Here is a 25,466-nt window from a genome sequence, read left to right as displayed (position 1 = left end):
TGCATGGAGCCTCCTGCTTCTCCCTCTGCCTGTGTCTCTCTTTCTCTCTCTGTGTCTCTCATGAATAAATAAATAAAATCTCTGGGGGGAAAAAAAAGCTCTCAATTATAGTGCTTTTTCAAATTAAAACACATCATTTACATTGTTTTCTTCATCCATTTCTTATAATTTATTTCTTCTCCTTTATTCAAATTTACCTACAAAACTTATTACTCTGCATTACTGGCCTCCATATGTACAATATAATACATTTCTATGACTGCCCACCCAGATTATAACTTTATTTTCTATTTTTTAATATATCTATTAATGCCTAAAATATTTAGCCTGCAAAAGGTAAATTAAAGTGCTTATTAAACTAAAACTAAATTTTCTTTAAATCTAATTATATGTTCCATTTTCTACCATCTTTCTATGCATCTAGATTGATATCACAATTTTTTGCATGGAGTAGGTATTATTTTCTCCCTTGCTCAAAATAGGGATAGAACGTTTAGAAATTTAGAAAGAGTAAAGACATATCAAGACAGTAAGAATATGGCAGTCAAGTAAGTGCTCCCCAAAATAAAAAGTAATCTGTCTTTTATTTAATGATAGCTTTGTTTCCATTGCAAGGCAGCAGTTCTTTTTGCTAACTTTCTTCTTTTGGCCTTTTACAACAAATACCAATATTTTAATCTGGTTCTCTCCTTGGAAAGAAGCAACTCTGCAATTTTCCCAATGAGAGTACAGAATTACAGGATAAGACCTGACTGTACAACATTTGAAGTAAGAATCTCTGAGGAAGCCTTCATATCTTTTGATAGCTTCATTAAAACCCTAAAGAAAAAAAAAAAAAAAAAAAAAACCCTAAAGATAACAACAGAGTCCAATAAAACCAAGGAAAAAGATGAACTTACCACCAAACAAAGGTTCTGGTTCCACCAGTATTTCCTGTTTTTGAGGAATTGGGGCACGAACTTCTTCTCTATCAAAAGAAGTAGGAAAGTATCAAAAGGAAAACTTTTTTGCTTCATGTTCTCTCTACAACTATTGTGAAAACATCCAAATTAACAAGTAATATTAATACTAAACTTAGTGACTTTTAGGAATCACGGTATTAAATGACTGTTAGATGGTTTCTATAAAGAAGTCAACTAAAATAAAAGTACCTGGCATAGATAGCTCATATAATTTATAAAGAAATAGAACAAACAGAAAAAGAAAAAATATTTCCCATTTCCTCTCAAGTTCCCTACCCTAGGTTCTTTTCAGGAAAGAAAAAAAAAAAAAGGGATGTGACCAAAAAAAAAAAAAAAAAAAAAAAAAAAAACCTCAGACAAAAAAAATTAATGGAAGAATACAGGCATAATAAAAGCAGTATTACATTACATAATAGATAATTAAATCACCCAGATATTAAAATACCTTAAATAAACAAGCAGCAAATTTTATGCTAGTTATGAAGATAGTTAATATAGGTATTACCTTGGATTATTTATTAAATAGACTCCAATATACACACAAAACAGAAAAGGTAATAACTCATCTCCTAAAAGCCTATAAACTCTTCATAGTTTACCTCCAGAGGATTTATTAAAAACCCACCTCCAAAAAAAAAAAAAAAACACCACCTCCTCCTGTAGAAAATACTCATTTAGAAATACTGTAAAAATGGTGTATGTTCCTTTAAATACCAATTTAATTATTTTATAGTTTTAACTCAAATATTAATCTCTGCTGATTAATGTTTATAGCAAGGAAGAGTTATGTTCCAAACTTATTACTGTCCTGCTTACAATGTTAATTTAAGTTAGGCCTACTGTTTTGCATTCAGGTGTTTTCTAATAATATTAACTGAGTTTAAGGCCCTATTTTTTATATCTAATAGCTGGAACTCCAAAATATACTTAATGAAATAAGGTATGAATATTCATTTGTCAACAAAACATACTATAATCAAAGAACAATTAGATGGACAAAGAAATCCACAATAAAGCCAAAAGATGGAGGATAAAGGGTAATTCAAAATTATGCTAAGTACATCAGTCACAGCTCCCAGACAAAATTTCTGTAATCTGAAGGATAGACAATGCATCTATAAGAGGAAGCTCTATTAATATTCTTTCATCAAAGAGATAGTCTATTTTCTTACGAAAACTAAGAATTGGGCAGCCCTGGTGGTGCAGCGGTTTAGCGCCGCCTGCAGCCCAGGGTGTGATCCTGGAGACCCAGGATAGAGTCCCACGTTGAGCTCCCAGCATGGGGCCTGCTTCTCTATCTGCCTGTGTCTCCGCCCCCAACCCCCTCTCTCTCTGTCGCTCATGAATAAATAAATAAAATCTTTAAGAAAAAAAAAAAACTAAGAATTTAGGGGCCCCTGGATGGCTCAGTCAGCTAAGCCTTGGCCTTTGGCTCAGGTCATGATCTCAGGGTCCAGGGATTGAGCCTCACATCTGGCTCCCTAGTCAGTGGGGGGAGTCTGCTTCTCTCTCTGCCCCACTCTCCCCTTTGTGTACCTCTTTCTCTCTTGTACTCAAATAACTAAATCTTAAAAAAAAGAAAGAAAACTAAGAACTTAGAAGATAGCTTTAACCTAAATAAATCCATTAAAAAAATCAATCAATCGGCTCCCTGAATGGAGCCTGCTTCTCCCTCTGCCTGTGTCTCTGCATCTCTCTCTGTGTCTCTCATGAATAAAAAAATAAAATTAAAAAAAAATCAATCAATCAATCCATTATTGCTATATCTGATTTTATACTTAGAGTCTGTGTGTGTGTGTGTGTGTGTGTGTGTGTGTATAACTCAGAAAACAAATCAATTAGGGGGTTGGATTAAGTAGTAGTCCCTATACAGAAAAACTTGATTGAGTGTATCTGTTCCAAGATTGTTAGCTACCTAACAAAATGAAAGAATGGATCAGAAAAAAGTGAATGGCAAAGAATGAAAAATTATAGTTTAGGAATTAGGAGTCATTATCAAAAGTCAAATTATAATGTAATTCAGTAGGAAAAGACATTCATTTAGAAAACTTTTTAATTAATTTTTTTTAAGTAGGCTCCACACTTAATATAGGGCTTGAACTCACAACCCTAAGATCAAGCATTGACTGCATCCTCTACTGACTGAGCCAGCTAGGCGCCCTATATCAAAACTATTTTTTTTAAGTTGGATTTTTTTAAGATTTTATTTATTTATTAATAAGCGACACAGAGAGAGAGAAGCAGAGACATAGGCAGAGAGAGAGGCAGTTCCCAACGTGGGACTCAATCCTGGGTCTCCAGGATCACACCCTAGGCTGAAGGCAGGCACTCAACCACTGAGCCACCCAGAAGTCCCTCAAAATTATTTTTAAACACAATTAAGAAAACATGTTTTAAACAGTGAGAACAGTTATGCTCCCCCAAATCAGCTGTGAATATCTGTTATTCAAGTTTCTATAAACTAAATCATGTTTTCATATTGATTTCCATGAAAAATTTGAGCTATGTTGGGGGGGAATGGGACACCAACATCTGAAATATACAGGCAACACTGACAAGAAAAAACTTTATGAAGTATTAATAATAATCTCTAAAGTTCATTCTTCATTTGGAAACAATTAGTACTCTAAAATCTGGAACTAGATCAACAAAAGAGGCAACTATGTCTTGAAGGTTCTTTGGCTTTTTAAATCTATCTCTAATTTTAATACCTATGTCTTTTAGTGTATTCCCTAAAATTCCTCTTGTTTAGTATCTCATGTTATAAACCCTGAGAGTTATAAAGGGCTGTAAGCATTAAAGTCTTATTTAAAGATCTCTTTAATTTTGTTTCAAAAATCAATGGTTTTCCTTCCAGTAGCATTTATCTCTAATATTTTCCAAAGACTTGGAATTTTGTCCCTAAGGTATTGATTTCAAATTCTCATTGGTATCCAATGTAAAGGGCAAAAACACCCAAATCTGTTCACCATTTATTATCATTCTCTACAGAGTACAGTTCCATATACTAAAGATGTTTCTAATGATTAACTACATGTATGTAACTATCATTAAGGTATAAAGGACTAGAATTATTTTTCAAAAATTTTTGTGGCAACTGAAAACTCTCCTGGGACAACGTAAGAAAATCCAGAATTAAGAAAGGGAAAGGAAAGGGAAAGGAAAGGGAAAGGAAAGGAAATCCAGAATTGAGAAATCTGAACTTTATTGGGCTTTGTTGCTACTTCTGCTATGTAACTGCTATCTAGTTTGGGAAAATGGCTATGCCTCTGCTTCCTTATTTATAAAATGTAGATATAAGGCCATCCCATAGGGTTCTTCTGAACATTAAATAATAGACATGACAGTGCTCTACAGAACTTACAGTATATAAGCATTAAAATGTCCATGTGACACTTTCTCAGATGGTTTCAACTCCTAATTTTTTCAAAATCAGAGAATTAACCTAACTGATAAAAATGCAACTGCTCAATATAAGCAAGGGGTACCTCCTAACAATAAATAATAAACTCATACTCTGTGTGTGGTCTGACTGTGGAAACACTTGCTGAACTGGTACTGGGCTCTTCAGCAATTCCTCCACCATCCAAAAACATAGTAACTGCCATCTCCAGATTATTGTTGCAGGCTTCAAGCATATGTTTCCCTACGCTTTCGCTTGCACCTGAAATAGCAAAAAAGACAGGGAAAAAGTTAAAAAAAAAAAAAAAAAAAGACATCTTATATTCAGTTCATATTAAAAAATAGAATTCCCAAGCAAATGAATAATATCTTTTTTCCTTTTAGGATGAATGGCTTCTTTTTAAAAACCTGTTTGCATACTTTTACAATGTTAGCTGATTAATAAATATACAAAGCTAGAAAAGAAACTGACAACATTAAAATAGTGCTCGTCCTTCATAATAAAACCAAACTAAATAAAGCATGTCTTTAAATGGACCAACCATATATCTGTTAATAAACTGAAAAAAAAAAGATTAAAGATTACATTCTAGAAAGTTAGAAATATTTTGTTAGAAAGAATGCATTTCAGTTAGCATTTGTTTCCATTAAAAAGAAAGCATTTTTTAATAATAAAGGGAGAAAAGTGAGATAGGACATTTTTGTCAAAAACATAACCAAGTCAAAATCTGGTAGGAAATGTCAGTCTTCAGGGGTGCCTTCAGGGGTGGCTCAGCTGGTTAAGCATCTGCCTTCAGCTCAGGTCATGATACCAAGTCCTGGGATGGAGCCCCACATCATGCTCACTGCTCAGCAGGGAGTCAGTCCCTCTCCCTCTGCCACTCCCCCCACTTGTGCATGTTCTAATAAATAAATAAAACCTTAAGAAAACATATCAGTCTTCAGGACACTTGGGTGGCTCAGTCAGTTAAGTGTCCAAACTCTTGATTTCAGCTCAGGTCATGATCTCAGGGTCATGGGATTGAGCCCTACACTGGGCTCAGTGCTGGGTGTGGAGCCTGTTTAAGATTATCTCTCTCCCTCTCCCCCCACCTAACCCCACTCTCTTGAGTTCTCCTTCTCTCTCTCAAAAAAAAAGGGGGGGTGGGGAGATGTCAATCTTCATCATTTAAAACTGACGCTACATATATTTATTCATTTGTAAAGCCAGTATTGTCTGTTAGATGCAATGTAGATTGGTAAAGCCCTTTACAAAACCAATTTTACAACATGTATCAAAAAGTACTCCTTTCGGGCGGCCCCAGTGGTGTAGCGGTTTAGCACCGCCTGCAGCCCAGGGTGTGATCCTGGAGACCCGAGATCAAGTCCCACATTAGGCTCCTTGCATGGAGCCTGCTTCTCCCTCTGCCTGTGTCTCTGCCTCTCCCTCTCCCTCTCCCTCTCTCTCGAATAAATAAGTAAAATCTTAAAAAAAAAAAAAAAAAAAAAAAGTACTCCTTTTTTTTGACCCAGTAATTTGCGCTTATGGTCAAATGGTCAAAAAACTTTTTTTTTTTTTTTTTTTTGAGAGTGAGTGAGTGTAGTCTGTGTGTGTGTGCAGCAGCAGGGTAAGGGGCAGAGGGCGAGAATATTCAAGCAGACTTCATGCTGAACACAGAGCCCAATATGAGGCTCAATCTCATGGGATCATGACCTGAGCCAAAACCAAGAGTTGGACACTTAATCAACTGAGCCAAAAATCAATTTATTCTTTCATTTATTACATATCAAACACTATGTGCATAAATATGTCCATATACATGTCCAGTATAGTTTCAATTAATATTGAGAAACTGGAAACATAGGGGATCCCTGGGTGGCGCAGTGATTTAGCGCCTGCCTTTGGCCCAGGGCACGATCCTGGAGACCCGGGATCAAATCCCACTTCAGGCTCCCGGTACATGGAGCCTGCTTCTCCCTCTGCCTGTGTCTCTGCCTCTCTCTCTCTCTGTGACTATCATAAATGAATTAATTAAAAAAAAAAGAAAAAGAAACTGGAAACATAAATTCCAATAGTACTAGAATCTAAATTATAGAATCTATATGATGGAACATTTTGTGACCATTAAAACGTATCTCAGGTTTTTCCATCTGGGATGACTTTCCTTCTACAAGAATCACGTAGTCTTATAACTTCCTTCTAAAGAGTCTGTGTCTGTGTGTTTATGTTTATGTGTTTGGTCTGAAAATGTCTTTATTTTGCTGTCATTCCTGAAAGACAGCTTTGCTATTTTCAGGCTGACAGCTATTTTCCCTCAGTAAAGACAGCATTCCAATGTCCACTGGCTTCTGGTGTTGCTACTGGGAAATCAGTTGCCAGACCAGAAAAAAATCCTTTTTATAGCAATCTGTTGTTTCTTTCTAGTTGCTTTTAAGATTTTCTCTCTTTGGTCTTCTGCAGTTTCACTCTAATTTGTTTTGGCTGATTTTACTTATTCTTGAGATTCACCGCACTTTCACTATGTAAGGATTGTTATCTTTTATCAAGTTCTAAGGCTTTAAATGAAGCCTACAATACTTCTTACCTGCATTACTACAACAAGCTCCTAAATGATCACCATTCTATCTTCCACCTTACTGCTGCAGTTATGCTCCAAAATACAAGTCTGATTCTCATTCTCCCTCCTTCCCTCTGTCTCTCACACAGTCTTTACTGGCTCTCTCACACCACAGTGTACAGTATAAATTCCCAAATCCTTATGATCAGGAAAGTCCTTTGTGATCAAGCCTCAGCCCATCTCTCTGGTTTTCCCTCTCCTCTTCCTCATCCTAACACAACTCAGTACAGTAATACTGAATTACATGCTTGGGATGCCCTTATCCTCATCTCCCCTCCATCTAGTTTGTGCATGCTCAAGAACCACCCTAAGTGTTACTTTGTCAATTTATGTGCTAAGCACTCTCTATACTATCTCCCCATTCCCAACCTTATGATACTCTTATTATATACATGAATATGCTACCAAGCAGTAAATGCTAGTTTACTTTCTGGCTTCTAGGAAAGAGCAGAAGCTTCTTGAACACAGGGATTGCCTTTTATCTTGGTATCCCCAACACTTAGCATTGTGTTTGCCTGCACACAATCAATGTCTAATAAACTTAGAATGGTTTCAGTTAGATGGAAACTGTAGGAATTGTTGGTTGATCTTATGTTTCCAATTGAAGGAGACAGAGAAGGGTTTAAAGTTTCTTAAATTTGAGTAATATATGAAGCCTTTTTAAAGGAAAAAGACTCCCTGGGTCTATGTAACTAAAATGACCATATATATACCCATTCTGACCCATCTTTTTCGCTCTATATCCATTGCTATAGTCTTTGCTCAAGCCTTTACCTCTTATGTGAACTAACTGCATCTCTCTGCTCTTGCTCATGCTCCTTTTGATAGACCTTATACACTGCTAAATAATGTAAATTTGATGGTCTCCTCTGTATCCATAGTTCTGCATTGCTGACTAGAAGGGTTTGTTGTTGTTGTTTTATTTTAAGATTTATTTATTCATGAGAAACACATAGAGAGAGGCAGACACACAGGCAGAGGGAGAAGCAGGCTCCATGCAGGGAGCCCGACATGGGACTCAATCCCTGTCACCCGGGATCCTGCCCTGAGCCGAAGGCAGACGCTCAACTGCTGAGCCACCCAGGTGTCCCTGCTGACTAAAAGTTTTCATCTCTCTTAAGCTGCCAATAAGATTTGGCTCCTATATACTGCTCCCAAATGATACCCCTCTGCTCTCATCTCACCACTATACCATTCTCTCTACCCACACAGGCCTAGGTAATCTAGGCAGATCCCTTGGTGTTATTTTAAAATGCCATGCCTTTGCAAAATATGGATAGTTATATAAAATCAGTCCCCTCATTTTTCTTAACATACCAAATACCCACTTTTCTGTTAAGTTTTGGACCTTCCTCCTTTCTTCCTCACTCTGAAGGAGATATAGGAATAAATGTATACTTTTCTATTTAGTCTCATTCTCTATCCTTGTCCTGCTAGCTTTTCCACCCTGAAAACTTTAAAAACTCCTTGAACTTGCCCAGTTTTCACTTTTCTCATATCAGTTTTCTCTCCCTAAGTTCTCAATCAAGCTGAACTCAAGTACGAGTAGGTACAAATTTACATTCTCACCATTAGGAAACACACTTCTAAAAAATGAAATTTTGGGCCACCTGAGTGGCTCAGTTGGTTGGGCATCCGACTCTGATTTTAGCTCAGGTCATGCTCTCAGGGTCGTGAGATTGAGCCCCAGACTGCATTGGGCTCCACACTCAGCTGGAAGCCTGCTTGAGATTCTCTCTGCCTCTGCCTCCCTCACTTGGCTCTCTCTCTAAAATAAATAAATCTTAAAAAAAAAAAGAGAGAGAAAGAGAGAGAGAGAAAGAAATTTCACAACACAAACAAATGCAAATTTTTGAGGGGAAGGAGAAGTTCAACTATCCCAATAGCCAACCTTAGGTAATCCTGAGGCAAAACCAGCATAAATTTGATGAACAATTTTGAGACTCATGTGTTTCCATACTATTTGGCATAAAACCTGAAGCTTTGGTTTAGTACCTTCCTAGTATTTTTGCATTATACATCTTAAATGCTAGTCTAAAAGTTCAGTGTCTATTGTGCTCCATTTAACTTACATACACAGCAATTTCTAAAAGTTAAAAGGTTCCCACAGGTAGACCACTCTGGTTACCTGTTTTAGCCAAGATGCATGAACTGTTATATTTACCTCATAATGAACCCTAAAACCAGCTTCACAAGGTCTACTAATCTTTTCCTTTCAGAGAATTAAATCGCTGAGTTTGTATCATTTTTGGCTCTCATCTTTCTAGGTGCTCACACTGCACTAAATCACCATAAAAAGCACAAAAAACATCCTGGTGGGGGAGTGAAACTTCCTCTGCCATAACAGCGACCAATGCTGGCTGCTTTCACTCCTTCTGAAATGTATTCATAAGGAAATTCAACTTAAAATGACCGCTGCATACAAATAGTTGTTGTCATCCTCTCTACTACCCTCCAACTATCAGAACTCTAAAACCACTGACATGGGAACCCTATAAATAATTTGTGGGCTCTGAACTAAAATAAAAGATGTTATGGAGCAGCCTGGGTGGCTGAGCGGTTTAGCACCACCTTCAGCCCAGGGTGTGATCCTGGAGACCCAGGATCGAGTCCATGTCGGGCTCCCTGCGTGGAGCCTCCTTCTCCCTATGCCTGTGTCTCTGCCTCTCTCTCTCTCCCTCTGTCTCCCATGAATAAATAAATAAAATCTTAAAAAAAAAAAAAGATTTTATGAAAATTGGGAACTTATAAAACCAATCCTCAGGCAAGCTTGCCTGTCAACAATATGGTTGCCTATCCTTTTTTTTTTTTTTTTTATGGTTGCCTATCCTAAAAGTCTTTCCTAACTGACTAAATTTTTTTTCACTTTATTATACTGTCTAAAATGCAACCACTGAAGAGATTAATCTGGGTAAACAAACATACTTATTTTTATTTTATTTTTAGAAGTGGAGAACAAAGGGAAAGGGGAAGAGAGTCTTAAACAGATTTCACATTGAGTACAGAGCCTGATGCAGGGATCTACCTCACAATCCTGAGATCATGACCTAAGCCAAAATCAAAAGTCGGATGTCTAAGTGACTGAGCTACCCAGGTGCCCCATTCTTTATTAGCTTCTTCATTAGATGTTGAGCTACTCCCTAAAACCCTATTAAATTGAGGATAAGAGATTAAGGGAGCTGGGTCTGGAAAAAAGAGATAGAGGTAGCTTTAGCACCCAAGTGTCTTTTGGAGGACAGCTAAGAAAGGCCTACAAGAAGTGCTGCATTGGGGTGGGAGGTACCTCAGAGCATGAAAAAGATATGGGGTACCTGAGGATAGCGACAACAAGTAACTGGAATGAAGGTATCAAAATTTTTCCTTTGGCCAGTCCTATACACCATAAGGAAGAGAAAACATTCTTCATGTTCCCACCAGTTCTCAGGCTAGGGAATATAGTATGGATATTACGAGCCTGGATACCACTCAGACTAGTCAAACTTCTAGTTCTTTCACTCACTAGTTATGTGACTTTGATCTAGTTACTAATTTCTCTAGCTCTCAGTTTCCTCAGTTATAAAATGGGGATATTACCAACTTCATGAAGTGCTTGTACAGACTAAGAAAATTCACATTAAAGAAATTGGCACAGCTCTTTATTGGCAAATAGGCAGGCAGAGTAAGACATCTCACAGTTTTCTTTTCCTCACTCATGTGATGCTATGAACATTTGCTTCATTCATGTTAAACACTTTTTTTTTTAAGCAGGAGTATAACAAGAAATATCACTCTAGAAAAAAGTGAATGCTATAAAGTATAAAACAATACTAAAAGATGGGCTTCAAAGAAATCTGTAACTAAGCAGCATTCCAGTATGACTGAGAAGTACCAGGAGGTGATGTAGAGGCAGTAGAAAACTTAATAAAAGTATAAGTAAGGACTCCAAAATTTCCTAGGTCAACAAGTTTATTGAACTATACATTAAAAGAGAATTTATTAAAAGAGATTCTACAGGGAATGACTTTAAGATACAAAAATAAAACTATAATAAAGGAAGTAATAACTGTGATACTTTGAAGGCAGATGGTATCAACACTCAAGGCCCAGAACTGCCATCCTATTTATAATGCTCACTTAACCATTTAACATTAGAATCTAAGCTGTAGGCAGCATATCCCAGAGACAGCCCTATCATATCTCAGTTGACAATGTGACAGGATAACTTGCATTACTGGTGCTTGTCAGGACAGTGACCTCTAAGAGTATTAAAAAAAAAAAAAAAAAAAAAAGGAGGGGCCTACGTATGAACCTACGAATATTTCTTTTAAAGGAAGCACATGCTAAATCCTGGCAAGACTGAAGAAGGTAGTATTAGAGAGGGGCCCAAGAAACAAAGTACTCCATTCACTTTCTTAAATAAAGCCAACTTATCTGAGTCATCCTGCTTGTATAATCATTCTTAATGTATTGCATGTATCACTTAGTGCATCATTTTAGAAACAGAAGACAATGGAGAGATAATTAAAGGTTCCAGTGGTTCTTAATGTCGGGAAGTAGTAGAGGCATTTAGCAATGTGAGAGACCATTTTTGGTGTTCCATATCCGGGGGCTGCGGGAGCACCGTTGGCGTTTAGTGGAGAGAAGCCAGGGATGCTGTAGTATGTTGAAAAAGACCTCCCTTCCCTCAAAGATTGCTCACACTTTCATTTCAGACTTATGACCTCCAGAACTATGAGAGAATAAATGTGTGTTAAGCCATGCAGTTTGTGGTAATCTGCTGCAGCAGCCATAGGAAATAAACACAAGTGCTAAATCTTCTGAAATGGACAGAACAGTCCTACACAACAAAAACTGTCCCAGCCAAAATGCTAGTAACACTCTCACTGAACAAACAGAAATATGAAGAAGTGAAGGTTAACTGAGAAGAAAGAGGAAAGCATGGAGATCTAAATGATATAGGAGAAAGGAAAAGTGATCAACAAATTTAATCAAGTTGCAAGTTTTACCTATATATTCAGAGTAATAACTATTTTTGAAGGGTCAGCTATGACCTCAACTTCTACCTTACTATATTCAGCATAAAAAACATCTTTTTTTAAAATCTATCTTTTTTTAAAGGGTGGACTAATAACACAGGTTTGCATATTTAAACTATCTGTACACTTGTTTATTTTTTTATTTTATTTTTTATTTTTTTTATTTATGATAGTCACAGAGAGAGAGAGAGAGGCAGAGACATAGGCAGAGGGAGAAGCAGGCTCCATGCACCGGGAGCCCGACGTGGGATTCGATCCCGGGTCTCCAGGATCGCGCCCTGGGCCAAAGGCAGGCGCCAAACCGCTGCGCCACCCAGGGATCCCTGTACACTTGTTTAAATAGGCTTATTTTGGGACGCCTGGGTGGCTCAGCAGTTGAGCCTTTGGCTCAGGGCATGATCCTGGAGTCCCAGGATCGAGTCCCACATTGGGCTCCCTGCCTGGAGCCTGCTTCTCCTTCTGCCTGTGTCTCTGCCTCTCTCTCTCTGTCTCTCATGAATAAATAAAATCTTTAAAATAATAAATAAATAAATAGGCTTATTTTGGGACACCTGGGTAGCTCAGTGGTTGAGCATCTGCCTTTGGCTCAGGGTGTGATCTCGGGTCCTGGGATCAAGTCCTGCATCAGGTTCCTTGTGGGGAGCCTGCTTCTCCCTCTCCTTGTGTCTCTGCCTCTCTTTCTGTGTCTCTCATGAATAAATCAATAAAATCTTAAAAAAAAATAAAAGTAGGGGATCCCTGGGTGGCGCAGCGGTTTAGCGCCTGCCTTTGGCCCAGGGCGCGATCCTGGAGACCCCGGATCGAATCCCACGTCGGGCTCCCGGTGCATGGAGCCTGCTTCTCCCTCTGCCTATGTCTCTGCCTCTCTCTCTCTCTGTGTGACTATCATAAATAAAATTAAAAAAATAAAAAATAAAAGTAAATAGGCTTATTTTGAGGTCTCAATATTACAGCCAGCAATAGGATAGCTTAATTTAATGCAGTGTCTTAGTGTTTTCAGGACACTCTTACAAAAATACCTTTGACTGGGTGGCTTAAACAACAAATCTCTCACAGCTCTGGAGGTTGGGAAATCCAAGATCAAGGCTCCAGCAGATTTAGTGTGTGGTACAGGACCGCTATCTGATTCAAAGACAGCTATACTGGGATACCTAGCTGGCTCAGTCAGTAGAACACGTGAGCCTTGATCTTGGGGTTGTGAGTTTGAGCCCTACACTGAGTGTAAAGATTACTTAAAAAAAAATACAACTTTTTAAAAGTATATTTAAAAAAAAAAAGAAGAACAAAGACAGTTGTCTTACTGTATCCTCACAGAAGGGACAAGGGAGTTTCCTGGGGTCTCTTTTTTAAGGACACTAGTCCCACTCATGAGAGCTCCATCCTCAAGAACTGATGATCTCCCAAAGGCCCCCACTTCCTGCTATCACCATATCAGGGGCTTAAGATCTCAACATATAGGGAGTGGAGGGGGGGGCACAAAAATTCAATCTATAATCTGTGGCCGGAGCTCCACTTTACTATTTCTCACTATATGCATCCTTTTTATTTACCTGTTATCTTTTTCCCTTCCGTTTTAAGCTTGCTAATGGCACCAAAGTATGATTACCCAGCCTGTGATATACAATTTACCAGTGGCCATTTCTTTGCTGCTGCCTCTTAGTTCACACTCTCTCCCTAATGACTTAATATAGGAAATAGCCCAAAACCTATAATGCAGTCCACATCTCCACCACAGTTGGAAGAAAGAATCAAGAGATTTTCCAAACTATAGTAGCCCCTTATGCCTATTTTCTGCATCACTTTCAGTGCCAAAAAAATTAGTCTCTCCACTAATATCAAAGAACTAGAGAAGTCAGAGAAATAGAAAAGATAAATAGAAAAGAAAGAATCCCACTATAGAGCCCTTATTATCTCAGAAGGATAGAGACAGAAATGATAAAGACCCAAAGAGATTGCTTTTTACTTCTACCTTTCCCAAATGCTAACAAAATAAGCTAGGCGTCCACCTAGGAAACAGGAAGGAGTGATAGTTGTAACAAGTAAGGTAAAAGTTAACCTCATCAGTCTCCCATCCTGAAGTTAGTTTTAAGCATTCAGGAATAGAAAATATTAAATAAAAAATAAATAAATAAAACGAAACAAAGAAACCTTTATATCCAGAAAACTACATTTAGTAAATATAAGAGGAATGAAATGAGTTAGGGGACAGATTAACAAAGCTAATTTTGGGATCCCTGGGTGGCGCAGCGGTTTGGCGCCTGCCTTTGGCCCAGGGCGCGATCCTGGAGACCCGGGATCGAATCCCACGTCGGGCTCCCGGTGCATGGAGCCTGCTTCTGCCTCGGCCTGTGTCTCTGCCTCTCTCTCTCTCTCTCTCTCTCTGTGACTATCATGAATAAATAAATAAAATCTTTAAAAAAAAAAAAAAAAAAAAACAAAGCTAATTTTTGTTGGATCAACAAAAGGTAAACTATAGTGAGAGTAATATGGTAAAAAAATGCATAGGCCTAGGAGTAAAGACAACAGAATTCTAGGCCCTGTTGTGCCATTACCTAAAACCAGTATTATCCAAAGTATGGTCCTCAGACCAGCCATCTCATCTCTAGTTCATGACAAGATTAAAACAGAAATTCCAGTGTAAGCATTTAGAAACTTCTGTAACAATTTGATAGAGTTATTTTATTTTTGTGGAATCTAATAATTAAAAAAGTTCAGGCTTGAAAGATTTACAGATGGCAAATTACCATATGAAAACGCTCAATATCATTAGTCACTAGGTAAATGCAAATTAAAACTACTATACCATTACACATCTGTTAAAATGACTACCAAAACTTAAAAATACCAAATGGACAAATAACAGTAATAATTAATAAAAAAATAAAAATATCAAAAGGACAACTGACCTTTCATACATTGCTGATGGGAATGCAAAATGGTAATCATGACCTTGGAAAACAGCTTGGCAATTTCTTAAAGTAATACACCTATCATATTATCCATTATCCCACTATCCCAGTCTAGGAATTTATCCAAGGGAAATGAAAACTTATATTCATACACTTGTACACTAATGTTTTGCACAACTTTACTTATAATCTCCCAAACCGGAAACAGCACAATTATACATTCAGTGAATGGATAAATAAATTGTAGTATACCCATTCAAAGATATACTATTCACCAATACTACTCATACTCATACCACAATGACATGAATGAATCTCAAATACAGTATGCTAAGTGAAAGAAGCCAGACTCAAAAGGCTACATACTGTGATTCCATTTATATGACATTCTGGAAAAGAAAAACAATAGACAAAAAGATTAGGCTATAGGTGGAGGGAGGGATTGATTACAAAGGGGCAGGAAGAATTTTCTGAGGATGATAGAACTGTTTTTGCAACTTCACTGAGGTTACAAAATTGTACACATTCATCAAAACTCAAAAATACATACTAAAAAGGGCAAATTTTACTGCATCCAAATTATACTTTAAAAAGAATTTGGGCTTATATTTTATTTTTACTTCATTTTTCCAGCAACTAATTTTTATTGTATTTTATAAAAGTACTAGTCCACAAAGACTAGATTAAGAAAGAAAGAAAGAAAGAAAGAAAGAAAGAAAGAAAGAAAGAAAGAGAGAGAGGAAGAGAGAGGAAGGAAGGAAGGAAGGAAGGAAGGAAGGAAGGAAGGAAGGAAGGAAGGAAGGAAGGAAGGAAGGAAGGAAGGAAGGAAGGAGTCCTTTTCCTCCAAGAAAGTTTGAGGAGCACTGACCTAGACATATAACAGTTTACTTCTCATTTGAATAACTCAGAAATGGGTCAAGTTTTTTTTTTTTTTTTTCAAGATGGTTTTTAAGATATCTTCCAGCCCAGGGGGCTCCTGGGTGGCTCGGGCAGTTAAGCATTGGGCCAACTTCTTGATTTTGGCTCTGGTCATGATCTCAGGGTTGTGAGAACCAACCAGCATCTAGCGCTGTTGGCATGGAGCCTGCTTAAGATTCTTTCTCACCCTCTCTCACGGTCTCTCCCTCCCTCTTAAAAAAAAAAAACTATGAATATTCAATGATTTCTGGTTTCTTCAAGTGCCTACAGAGTATCTGACTTATCACCATACTCCTGATATTGGAAGTACCATTACATTCCCCTGGTTTTCCTCCTAAATCTGGTTTCTCTGGAATCTTCTCTGTACTTCCTTTGCAGTGTGTCAGATGTTAAGAGTTCCTTCAGCTTTGTGTCCTGGAGCCTATTGCTTCCTCACAGTACACTCTCCCCTGCAAGGTGCCATTCACATTTACAGCTTCAACCACCATCGCCACAACTCAGGTGTTACTCCTATTTCTAGACCCAAATATTCATTTGCTTATTGAACAGTTCTGAAGTCTCACAGGCAGTAATTGATCTGAAACTGAACTGAATCATCTTCTCCTCAAACCTCTTCTACTATACCGTAATCTTCACAAATAGCACCATTACATATACACCTAAATGCCCAAAACAGAAACCTAAGGTTCATTCTGACTCCTCTGACTTCTTCCCATATCTTTCTTCCCTTAACTTCCACTTCTCTGCCACAAACTTACTTCAGTAAGGACACCAGTGTCTTTCTTGGATTAAAACAAGTTTTCTACTGGTCTCGATGCCTCTCTTCTCCACTATAACCAAATAGTTCTTCCTAAAAAAATCTAAATCAGGTTTTGTCACTCCCAATTAAATTTTTCATGGACTCCCCACTACAGAGTACAGCCAACATTTCTTAACATGGGTTTTATAAAGCCCTTCGTAATCTGGCACCCACCCACTTATCTCTTCAGCTCAATTTACTGCATCTCCAACTAGCTATGCCCTATTTATTTGGAATTATCATCAACTCCCTAAACCTACTGTCTCTCCTTTCTTGTCTCGGTATGTGTATATATCTGTCCCTCTCTCCTCCAGGCCTTTACACATGTTCCTCCTGTCAGAAATATCTCTCCTCTAAGTTTTAGCTAAGGGGATCCCTGGGTGGTGCAGCGGTTTGGCGCCTGCCTTTGGCCCAGAGCGCGATCCTGGAGACCCGGGATCGAATCCCATGTCGGGCTCCCGGTGCATGGAGCCTGCTTCTCCCTCTGCCTATGTCTCTGCCTCTCTCTCTCTCTCTCTCTCTCTGTGACTATCATAAGTAAATAAAAATTAAAAAAAAAAAAAAAAGAAATTATTTCTTCTAGGAAACTTTTCTTTACCTCCATCTTTTATGCTCCCATAACAGCTACCTACCATTCTCCCACTGTATTATAATAACCTATTTATGTGTCTGTATTCCCATTAAACTTTATGCTTTTTGAGCACAGAAACCTTGTCTTGCTCACAGTAATATCCTCAGGATCTGAACCATGCCTGGCACATAGTAGTCTATCAATACTGAATTTATTAGTAAGATTCCATTCACAACTCTAAACTTATTACCTCTCTGTAATAAAAATTCTGCTCAAACATCATCACCTTCTGAAATAGTTCTTAAAATTCCAAGAGTTTTCTCTTGATATCTAGAACACTTACCACCATCTTTCCTGACAGAGAACTTTAACACATTTTAATACTAACCCAAGAGAAATGTATTGTAGAAAAGAATATGAATGGAAATTGGCCACAAAGCCAATTACTACCCACACCACAGTTTCTAACATCAACTAACGCACATTCATTTGATAATTTTAGAGAGAGATTAAACTAAGGTCTCTTCTGTAACTGAGACTGTATAACTTCATTAAGTACATGAATGTCTACTATGCACAAAGCTTTATGGAAATCTATACCAACAAACTCTAGTATTTCTGGGCCTCCACTTTCTATTCCCTCACATTTTGTCCTTATCTTCTATTGCCTGTTTATTTTTACCAATTCTATAGCATCTATAGATCCCTCATCTCATGAAATTATTCTAATACATCTGTGCATTCTGTCTATGTGTAGATGGATGTCAGCCTAGGTTGGTGTTAATGGGATACCGCCATGGGTCAAAACATTTTTAAAAACTGTTCTTTTGGGGGCTGTCAGGCTGGTTCTGTTGGAGAAGCATGCAACTCTTGATCTTGGGGTCATGAGTTCAAGCCCTGTATTGGGTGTAGAGATTACTTGGAATTACATTCAGATCCAGCAGCACATTCTTTCCTCATGTTTTCAGAACTGATACGACTTTTGAAAACAGTCAACAATCATTCAAACCCAAGTATGATGAATATCAGGGAGATCAAACTGAGTAATACTGTAAAATGTAGTGAACTATGAAGTAACAGGACTGGTTTTCTATGCAACTTCAAATGACTCTTAACAACATCAATGGTAAAGGTATATAGTCTATCAATGTGAGTATTTCAAAGACTGTCATTTCCCTTGGCGAATTGCTTATCAGAGTTTGATCACAGAAAAAATATTTATGATGTAATATTAATTGAATAATCTTAGAATTCTAAATTATGTATACTATGGCCCATAATGTAAGAATTTTTAAAAGTATGCAAACAAAAATTGAAATACATAAAATAAGTAATATTCCTGTTGTGAGGGATTAGTTTTTGCTTTTTTCAAAATCATTTCATGTTGCTATGATTTGTGTGTGTGTGTGTGTGATTTTTTTTTTAAGGGTTTTCTTTTTTAACTCAAGAGTCAGTGTGCTTGGCTAGCCCAGTCAGTACGGCATATGACCCTTTTTTTAAAGATTTTATTTATTCATGAGAGACACAGAGAGGCAAAGGCATAGGCAGAGGGAGAAGCAGACTCCCCAAGGGGAGCCCGAGGCAGAACTCAATTCCAGGTCCCCAGGATCACGACCTGAGCCAAAGGCAGACGCTCAACTAATGGGCCACCCAGGTGCCTCAAGCATGTGACTGTTAATCTCAGGGTTGCAGGGCACCTGGGTGGCTCAGTGTCTGAGCCTCTGCCTTTGGTTCAGGTCATGATCCCAGAGTCCTGGGATCAAGTCCCTCATTGGGCTCCCCTGCAGAGAATCTGCTTCTCCCTGTCTCTCTGTGTGTGTCTCATGAATAAATAAAATCTTAAAAAAAAAAAAAAAAAAAAAAAAAAACCCTCAAGGTTCCAAGTTCAAGCCTCACATTGGGAGTGGAGACTACTTAAAAAATAAATAAATAAAAATAAGGACGCCTGGGTGGCTCAGTCGGTTAAGTGTCTGCCTTCCGCTCTGGTCATGATCTTGGGGTCCTGGGATGGAGCCCAACATATGAGAGTCTGCTTATCCCTCTCCCTTTGCCCTTCCTCCTCATGCAGGCACCTGCACATATGTACACTCACACTCGGGCACATGCCGTCTCCCTCTCAAATAAATAAAAAATGTTTAAATAAATATAAAATAAAAATCAGAGTCATTATAGCTGAAGGTAATATAATAGTTAGTTGTACTCAACTAAAAAGAAATCAGTCATTACTTCATACTCATATATAGAGAGATTTGTTCTACTTAGTGAAATAAGACTTAAAATTCAGTTTTCTATTTCTAAGCGTTACAGGGAAAGTCTGGTTCACATAAAAACTACAATTAAAATATATGTATACAGGGATCCCTGGGTGGCGCAGCGGTTTGGCGCCTGCCTTTGGCCCAGGGCGTGATCCCGGAGACCTGGGATCGAATCCCACATCGGGCTCCCGGTGCATGGAGCCCGCTTCTCCCTCTGCCTGTGTCTCTGCCTCCCTCTTTCTCTCTGTAACTATCATAAATAAATAAAAATTTAAAAAAATAAAAAATAAAATAAAATATATGTATACAGACCCCAAATTATTTTTTTAAATATGTGAAAAAGACGATAGGGGTTAATCATGTGTTTATAACAGTTAATTATTATCTCACAAAAAAAAAATCCCCAAAGTTATTATTTTTTTTAGTTTTTTTTATTTAAGTAATCTCTACACCCAATTGGGCTCGAACTCATGACTCCAAGATCAAGAGTTGCATACTCTTCTGACTGAGCCTGCCAGAAACTCATAATACATCAAGAAAAATTTAAGGTATTTTCCGTTTTGCAGATTCCAGATACCATTGTCTACTAAGAGTCTCCAACCTGATTCAGGAATAGCAAGGCCTGTGGCCAAGAAATAAGCCATGTAAGCTAATATACAGAAACAGAATTAAAGCAAATGAGTGAGCCATTTTATCTCACCACACTTTGGGTTTGTCCATATCTAACAAAAATGCTTACTTAGAAGAAATAATGTGAGGTTCTGAGTTCCTGAAGGGGTAGAAGTTAACATAAAAACGGCCTGAGTTGCTGAAGTGGTGGTAATTAATATAAAAAAAGCTGAAATTAAATAGGTGTCATCTTAAGCCAACTCTAGAGAAACTTAAAGAATAATAACTATCTCTGGGCAGCCCGGGTGGCTCAGTGGTTTAGCGCCGCCTGGAGCCCAGGGCGTGATCCTGAAGACCCGGGATCGAGTCCCACATCAGGCTCCCTGCATGGAGCCTGCTTCTCTCTCTGCCTCTCTCTCTCTCTCTGTGTCTCTCATGAATAAATAAATAAATAAAATCTTTCAAAATAATAATAACCACTTCTACATCTAACTCACTACAAATATTTTTCTGTAAAAAAGGTAATGCTGCAATATTAACTTGCATACACAAGAATTTTGTAATTTTCCCAGTAACACTGATCTGCTTAGACACTGGGAAATGCATTACATCTTTAACATACCAATCACAAAAGTTTTAAAATATCAAGAAAAGCTGATGATTCCATTCTTCATTCCAATTTTCTTTATTTATTTTTAAAGATTTTATTTATTTATTCCTGAGAGACACACACAGAGAGAGAGAGAGAGAGGCAGAGAAGCAGGCTCCAAGCAGGGAGCTCGACGCGGGACTCGATCCCAGGACCCCAGGGTCATGGCCTGGGCGGAAGGTGGAGCTAAACCGCTGAGCCACCCAGGGATCCCCCCGATTCCAATTCTGCCGCTACTCTAGAAGCAATACTAAGTCAAGTACTTTATTTTATAAAGGTTTTACGGGCAGCCCCAGTGGCGCAGCGGTTTAGCGCCGCCTGCAGCCTGGGGTATGATCCTGGAGATCCAGGATCGAGTCCCACATCGGGCTCCTTGCATGGAGCCTGCTTCTCCCTCTGCCTGTGTCTCTGTCTCTCTCTCTCTCTGTGTTTCTCATGAATAAATACATAAAATCTTAAAAAAAAAAAAAAACACTTTCCTTTAAAAAAAAAAAAAGATTTTATGTATTTATTCATGAGAGAGGCAGAGACACAGGCAGAGGGAGAAGCAGGTTCCATGCAGGGAGCCCGACGCGGGACTCGATCCCGGGACCCCGGGGTCACGACCTGGGTCGAAGGCGGGCGACCAACCGCTGAGCCACCTAGCGATCCCCCTTCATCCCAATTTTGTTGCGAATTTTACTTCACCAATTTTGACGCGAGGTTTCATGCCCACCAGCGAGATAATGCATCAAGCCTTTAGTCATTGCAAAGCAAAAGGCCAAACGAAGCTTTAAAGGATAAAACAGCAACCTGCATACGGCCTGTCTGGTTAGAACAATGTGAAATCTTACTCGACCAGACAGCTCTTACACATCGGGCTCTTAGCTCCATTACCAGCAGAATCCTTCCCTAGCACCTAACAAACCGCCGGGTGAGGCACGGGTCTGCTCGGGGAGGCCACGAACATTTCCAAGCCTCCTTCCAAAATGACAAAACTAGGACGGCGAGATCACACTCAGGCACATGGAGTACTCTTCCCCTTCAAATCACTCCACAGAGAACTTCATCATTTGCTCCGCCCTCTAATAACTCATGCAAAAAAAAGTTCAGCACCATCAGAGAGAAACAAGGCGTAGAGGAGAATTCGCAGAATGGCTCAGGGCCTTTTCCTCCAGGCGGCAAGAGGATCTGCGTGTGCCCTTCGCAGGGGTGGAGGGGGGCGGGGGGAGAGGGAGGGGGGTCCAGAGGGAGAAGAATCGCCGAACATCTGGGGGATGCTGACACCCCCGAAGCTGACTTTCTCTCCAAGAAGTTTCTGCCGCCATCCCTATTTTATCAGCAGGAGGCTCCGGCGCCATCGTCCCAGGCTTTATGATTTTTATTATGGGGAGGTGGGAAACGCCACCCACGGTTCGTGCAGGCCTTCTGTGTGAGGGTGGAGGGAGGGGGGCTCCCCCTCGTTCTTCTCGGAGAACCTCGGTGTGGAAGGCAGTCCTCGGCGGGCGCCCTCGGCGCAGCGGCCCATCCCCCCGGGCCGGCGAGGCACTGCCGAGCCCACCGGCCTCGCCGTTCGGGCGGGAGGGCCCGCGCACGCCAGGGCCACGGCGACGGCTCCGAGGGGCCCAGGGAGGGGAAGGGCCGGCGGGGGCTGGGGGAGGGCGACCCGGCCGGGGCGCGGGGGAGCGCGGCGCGAGGATGCGCGGCACCCCAGGCCCGCGCGGGGCCGGGGAGGTGATGCGGGAGGCGGAGGGCGGTGCCCCGGGGCGCCCCCCCCGCGCGCCCGCCCGCCCCCGGGTCCCCGCGCCGGCTCGGCCCAGCCCCCGGGTCCCGGCGCACCGGCGGGCGGCGGGGGCGCGCGGGGGCGTCTCGGTCACGCCGCGCGGACCCCGACACCGAGGTAGGCGGTGCGCGCGGCGGCGGGGGGGCCGCCTCCCGCCCGAACCCCGACACCCGCCGCCGCCGCCGCCTCAGGAGGGAGGACGCGAGCGGACGGCAGAGCCCGAGGGAGACACGCAGGGAGGCGCGGGGCAGCCCGGGGCACAACGGCCGCCCGCGGCGGGCCCCGCTCCCCGCCTTCCGGTAACCGCGTCTCTCACCGGTGATGGCGGTGAACTGCTGGATTAACCCCTTCAGCGCCGAGGACGCCGCGGAGCCCCCGTGGGCAGCCATCTTACCGCCGCCGCCGCCGCCGCCGAACAACAACACAGACACACACGGGCCGCCCTCCCCCACCTCGCCGCGCCGTCCGCGCAGGCGCACTGGCCGCCCCCAGGCTCCGCCCCCCCGCCCCGCCCCCCCGGCGGCGCAGGCGCACGCGCGCTCCGGGCCGCTCCGGGAGCGCCTTGCGCGCTGGCTGGCGGCCCGCGGCCCCTTGGGGCGCAGCGCTCGCGGGCCGGCCTCGGAGGTGCGGCGTCTCGGCTCCGCGTGCCGGCCTCGCCGGTTGCACCAGCAGACCCGGCCGCCGGTGACCGTTTTCCCGTCTTTTTCTGCAGCTCCAAAGCGCTCTGCGACGTGTCCTGCAGCTCCTGTCAAAATGCAAATCGCGCATCGCCGCACGGGAGGGAGCTCCGCGGAGCCACCCTGAGCGCGACGACCCGTCCAAGGGAAGTCCAGGACCAGGCGCCGCGGGCCGACCCAGCACCGGCGCGGAGCCTGACGCGCAGCGGATTCGAATAAATGACGGTCCAGTCCGCCTCCCTTCCGTCAACGTGCCAACCCATGTCTCCACTCTAGGTCTCGGTTTCCTCGCCTATAAAATGAAGAGGTGTCCTCTATGCAAAAAAAAAAAAAAAAAAAAAAAAAAAAAAATATATATATATATATATATATATATATATATATATATATATAAATAACATGGGTATATGTGCATAGAAAGAGCACCGAGAAGTTGTTCTTAAAAAGATGCTAGTGACCCCTAGAGAGGGGAGCAATAAAGGGGATGGCAAAAGGGGACTTTGAGGATTCTTTTATCCCTTTCTTTTAAAAGATTTTTTTTCTTTTTTTTAAGATTTGATTTATTTGGGCAGCCCGGGTGGCTCAGTGGTTTAGCGCCACCTTCGCCCTGGGGCGTGATCCTGGAGTCCTGGGTTCGAGTCCCACATCGGGCTCCCTGCATGGAGCCTGCTTCTCCCTCTGCCTGTGTGTGTGTGTCTCTCTCTCATGAATAAATAAAAAAAAAAAAAGATTTATTTACTCATGAGAGAGAGAGAGGCAGAGACACAGGCCGGGTCTCCAGGATCGAGCCCTGGGCCAAAGGCAGGTGCCAAACCGCTGCGCCACCCAGGGATCCCCCTCTCTTTTATTTTTAAATAAAGATAAATAAATAAATAAATAAATAAATAAATAAATAAATAAATAAATAAATAAAATATTATTAGTATATTACTTATATTTTATATTTTTAAAACAATGATGGAGGGGTGCCTGGGTGGCTCAAGTGGTTAAGCCTCTGCTTTCCTGGACTCAGGTCATGATCTCTGGGTCCTGAGATGGAGCCCCACCTGGCTCCGGACTCAGTGGGAAGTCTACCTCTTCCCCGCTCATGCTTTCTCTCTCTTTCTGTCTCAAATGAATAAATAAAAAATCTTAAATAAAATAAAACAATGATGGGGTGCACTCAAATCTGATGATCCCTCCCTCTATAAGAATAAAATTAAGGAGACTCAATTTAGGTTCTAACCTCCTACCCACGTATTTTTCATCTACATAGGAAAATGGTCCAGTAAAAGATGAGACAAGAAAACTGACCCATTCTAAGAGTGTGTAAATGTGTTATTGGGGTGAATTAAGAAATAACCAGGTCAAATCAGGTATAGAGTTAAAGCTTCAGGAAAATATGGTTGATATGATGAAGATATGATTGATAATATATCAGAAAACTGACTCCTGATGAATATTGCCAGTTAAATGACAAAGATTGGTCCTAGGACCACCTCCAGGTTGCTTCAATTCTCTGGATGTTTGAGAAATCCTAAGGACCAGTAATGGATTTGGGAAGCTGTTTGACTCACATTGACACAGAAGTGCAAAAAAGGAGAGGAAAACAAGGGCAAGAAACAGTTTGACCTCTTTTTACTATTTTTTAAAGCTTTTTTTTTTTTTTTGAGTAATCTCTGTACCCAATGTGGGACTAGAACTCACAACTCCGAGATCAAGAATGGCATACTCCATGGGGCACCTGGGTAGCTGAGTCTGTTAAGCATCTGACTCTTGACTATGGCTCATATCGTGATCTCAGGGTCATGAGACAGAACCACACATCACCGGGCTCCAAGACTCTGACTTCTCCCCTGCCTCTCCTCCCTGTGCTCTCTCTCCATTCCCCCCACCAACAAAATAAATAAATAGATAAATCTTTAAAAAAAAGCCTCACACTCCAATGACAGACCCAGCCAGGCATGTTATCCTCTCCCTTCCTAAAGGCCTTCCTTAATCCTAAAGGCTGTATCACTATGGGCAACCATGTAAAATCGAACTCCAGGTAAAATGGTATAATACCACTGACTACAAAAACTAGGTGCGGTTATTACTGCCGTTACTACGGAACCTGGAAATTTATTTCCAAGATCTTAGAATTCAGATATGATGATGTGATTTTTCAATTAATCTTGTCAAAAAGTGGTCAAGCTTGTGCTGTCCACAACTTTAGAAAAGATTTTGTGGAGATTAAAAAATAAAATGAGGCAGGAAATTAATAACACAACTTTGAAAAGCCTTTTTGAATTGTTAACGCATATGAAAGATCCTTAGATTCATAAGAAAATATGTTTAAATACATTCTTCAGGGCAGCCCCTG

The 25,466-nt window shown here is 40.7% G+C and overlaps 1 protein-coding gene across 1 annotated transcript in view; it reads right to left on the bottom strand.

The window, feature by feature from the left end:
- The window catches only part of UBXN7 (UBX domain protein 7), a 55,845-nt gene extending 32,923 nt beyond the window's left edge, over positions 1-22,922 (bottom strand). The window contains exons 1-3 of the mRNA XM_072812224.1: positions 22,765-22,922; positions 4,479-4,626; positions 900-967 (exon numbers count right to left, since the gene is read on the bottom strand). Of these exons, the coding sequence (XP_072668325.1) occupies positions 900-967; positions 4,479-4,626; positions 22,765-22,837 (289 nt within the window). The 5' untranslated portion in view covers positions 22,838-22,922. The remainder of the gene's footprint in view (positions 1-899; positions 968-4,478; positions 4,627-22,764) is intronic.
- Positions 22,923-25,466: the final 2,544 nt, after the last annotated feature.

Source organism: Canis lupus, chromosome 35, assembly GCF_048164855.1.
Source record: "Canis lupus baileyi chromosome 35, mCanLup2.hap1, whole genome shotgun sequence".
Lineage (NCBI taxonomy): Eukaryota > Metazoa > Chordata > Mammalia > Carnivora > Canidae > Canis > Canis lupus.
Note: the sequence above shows the minus strand (reverse complement) of the source record. Positions and strands in the feature narration are given on the sequence as shown.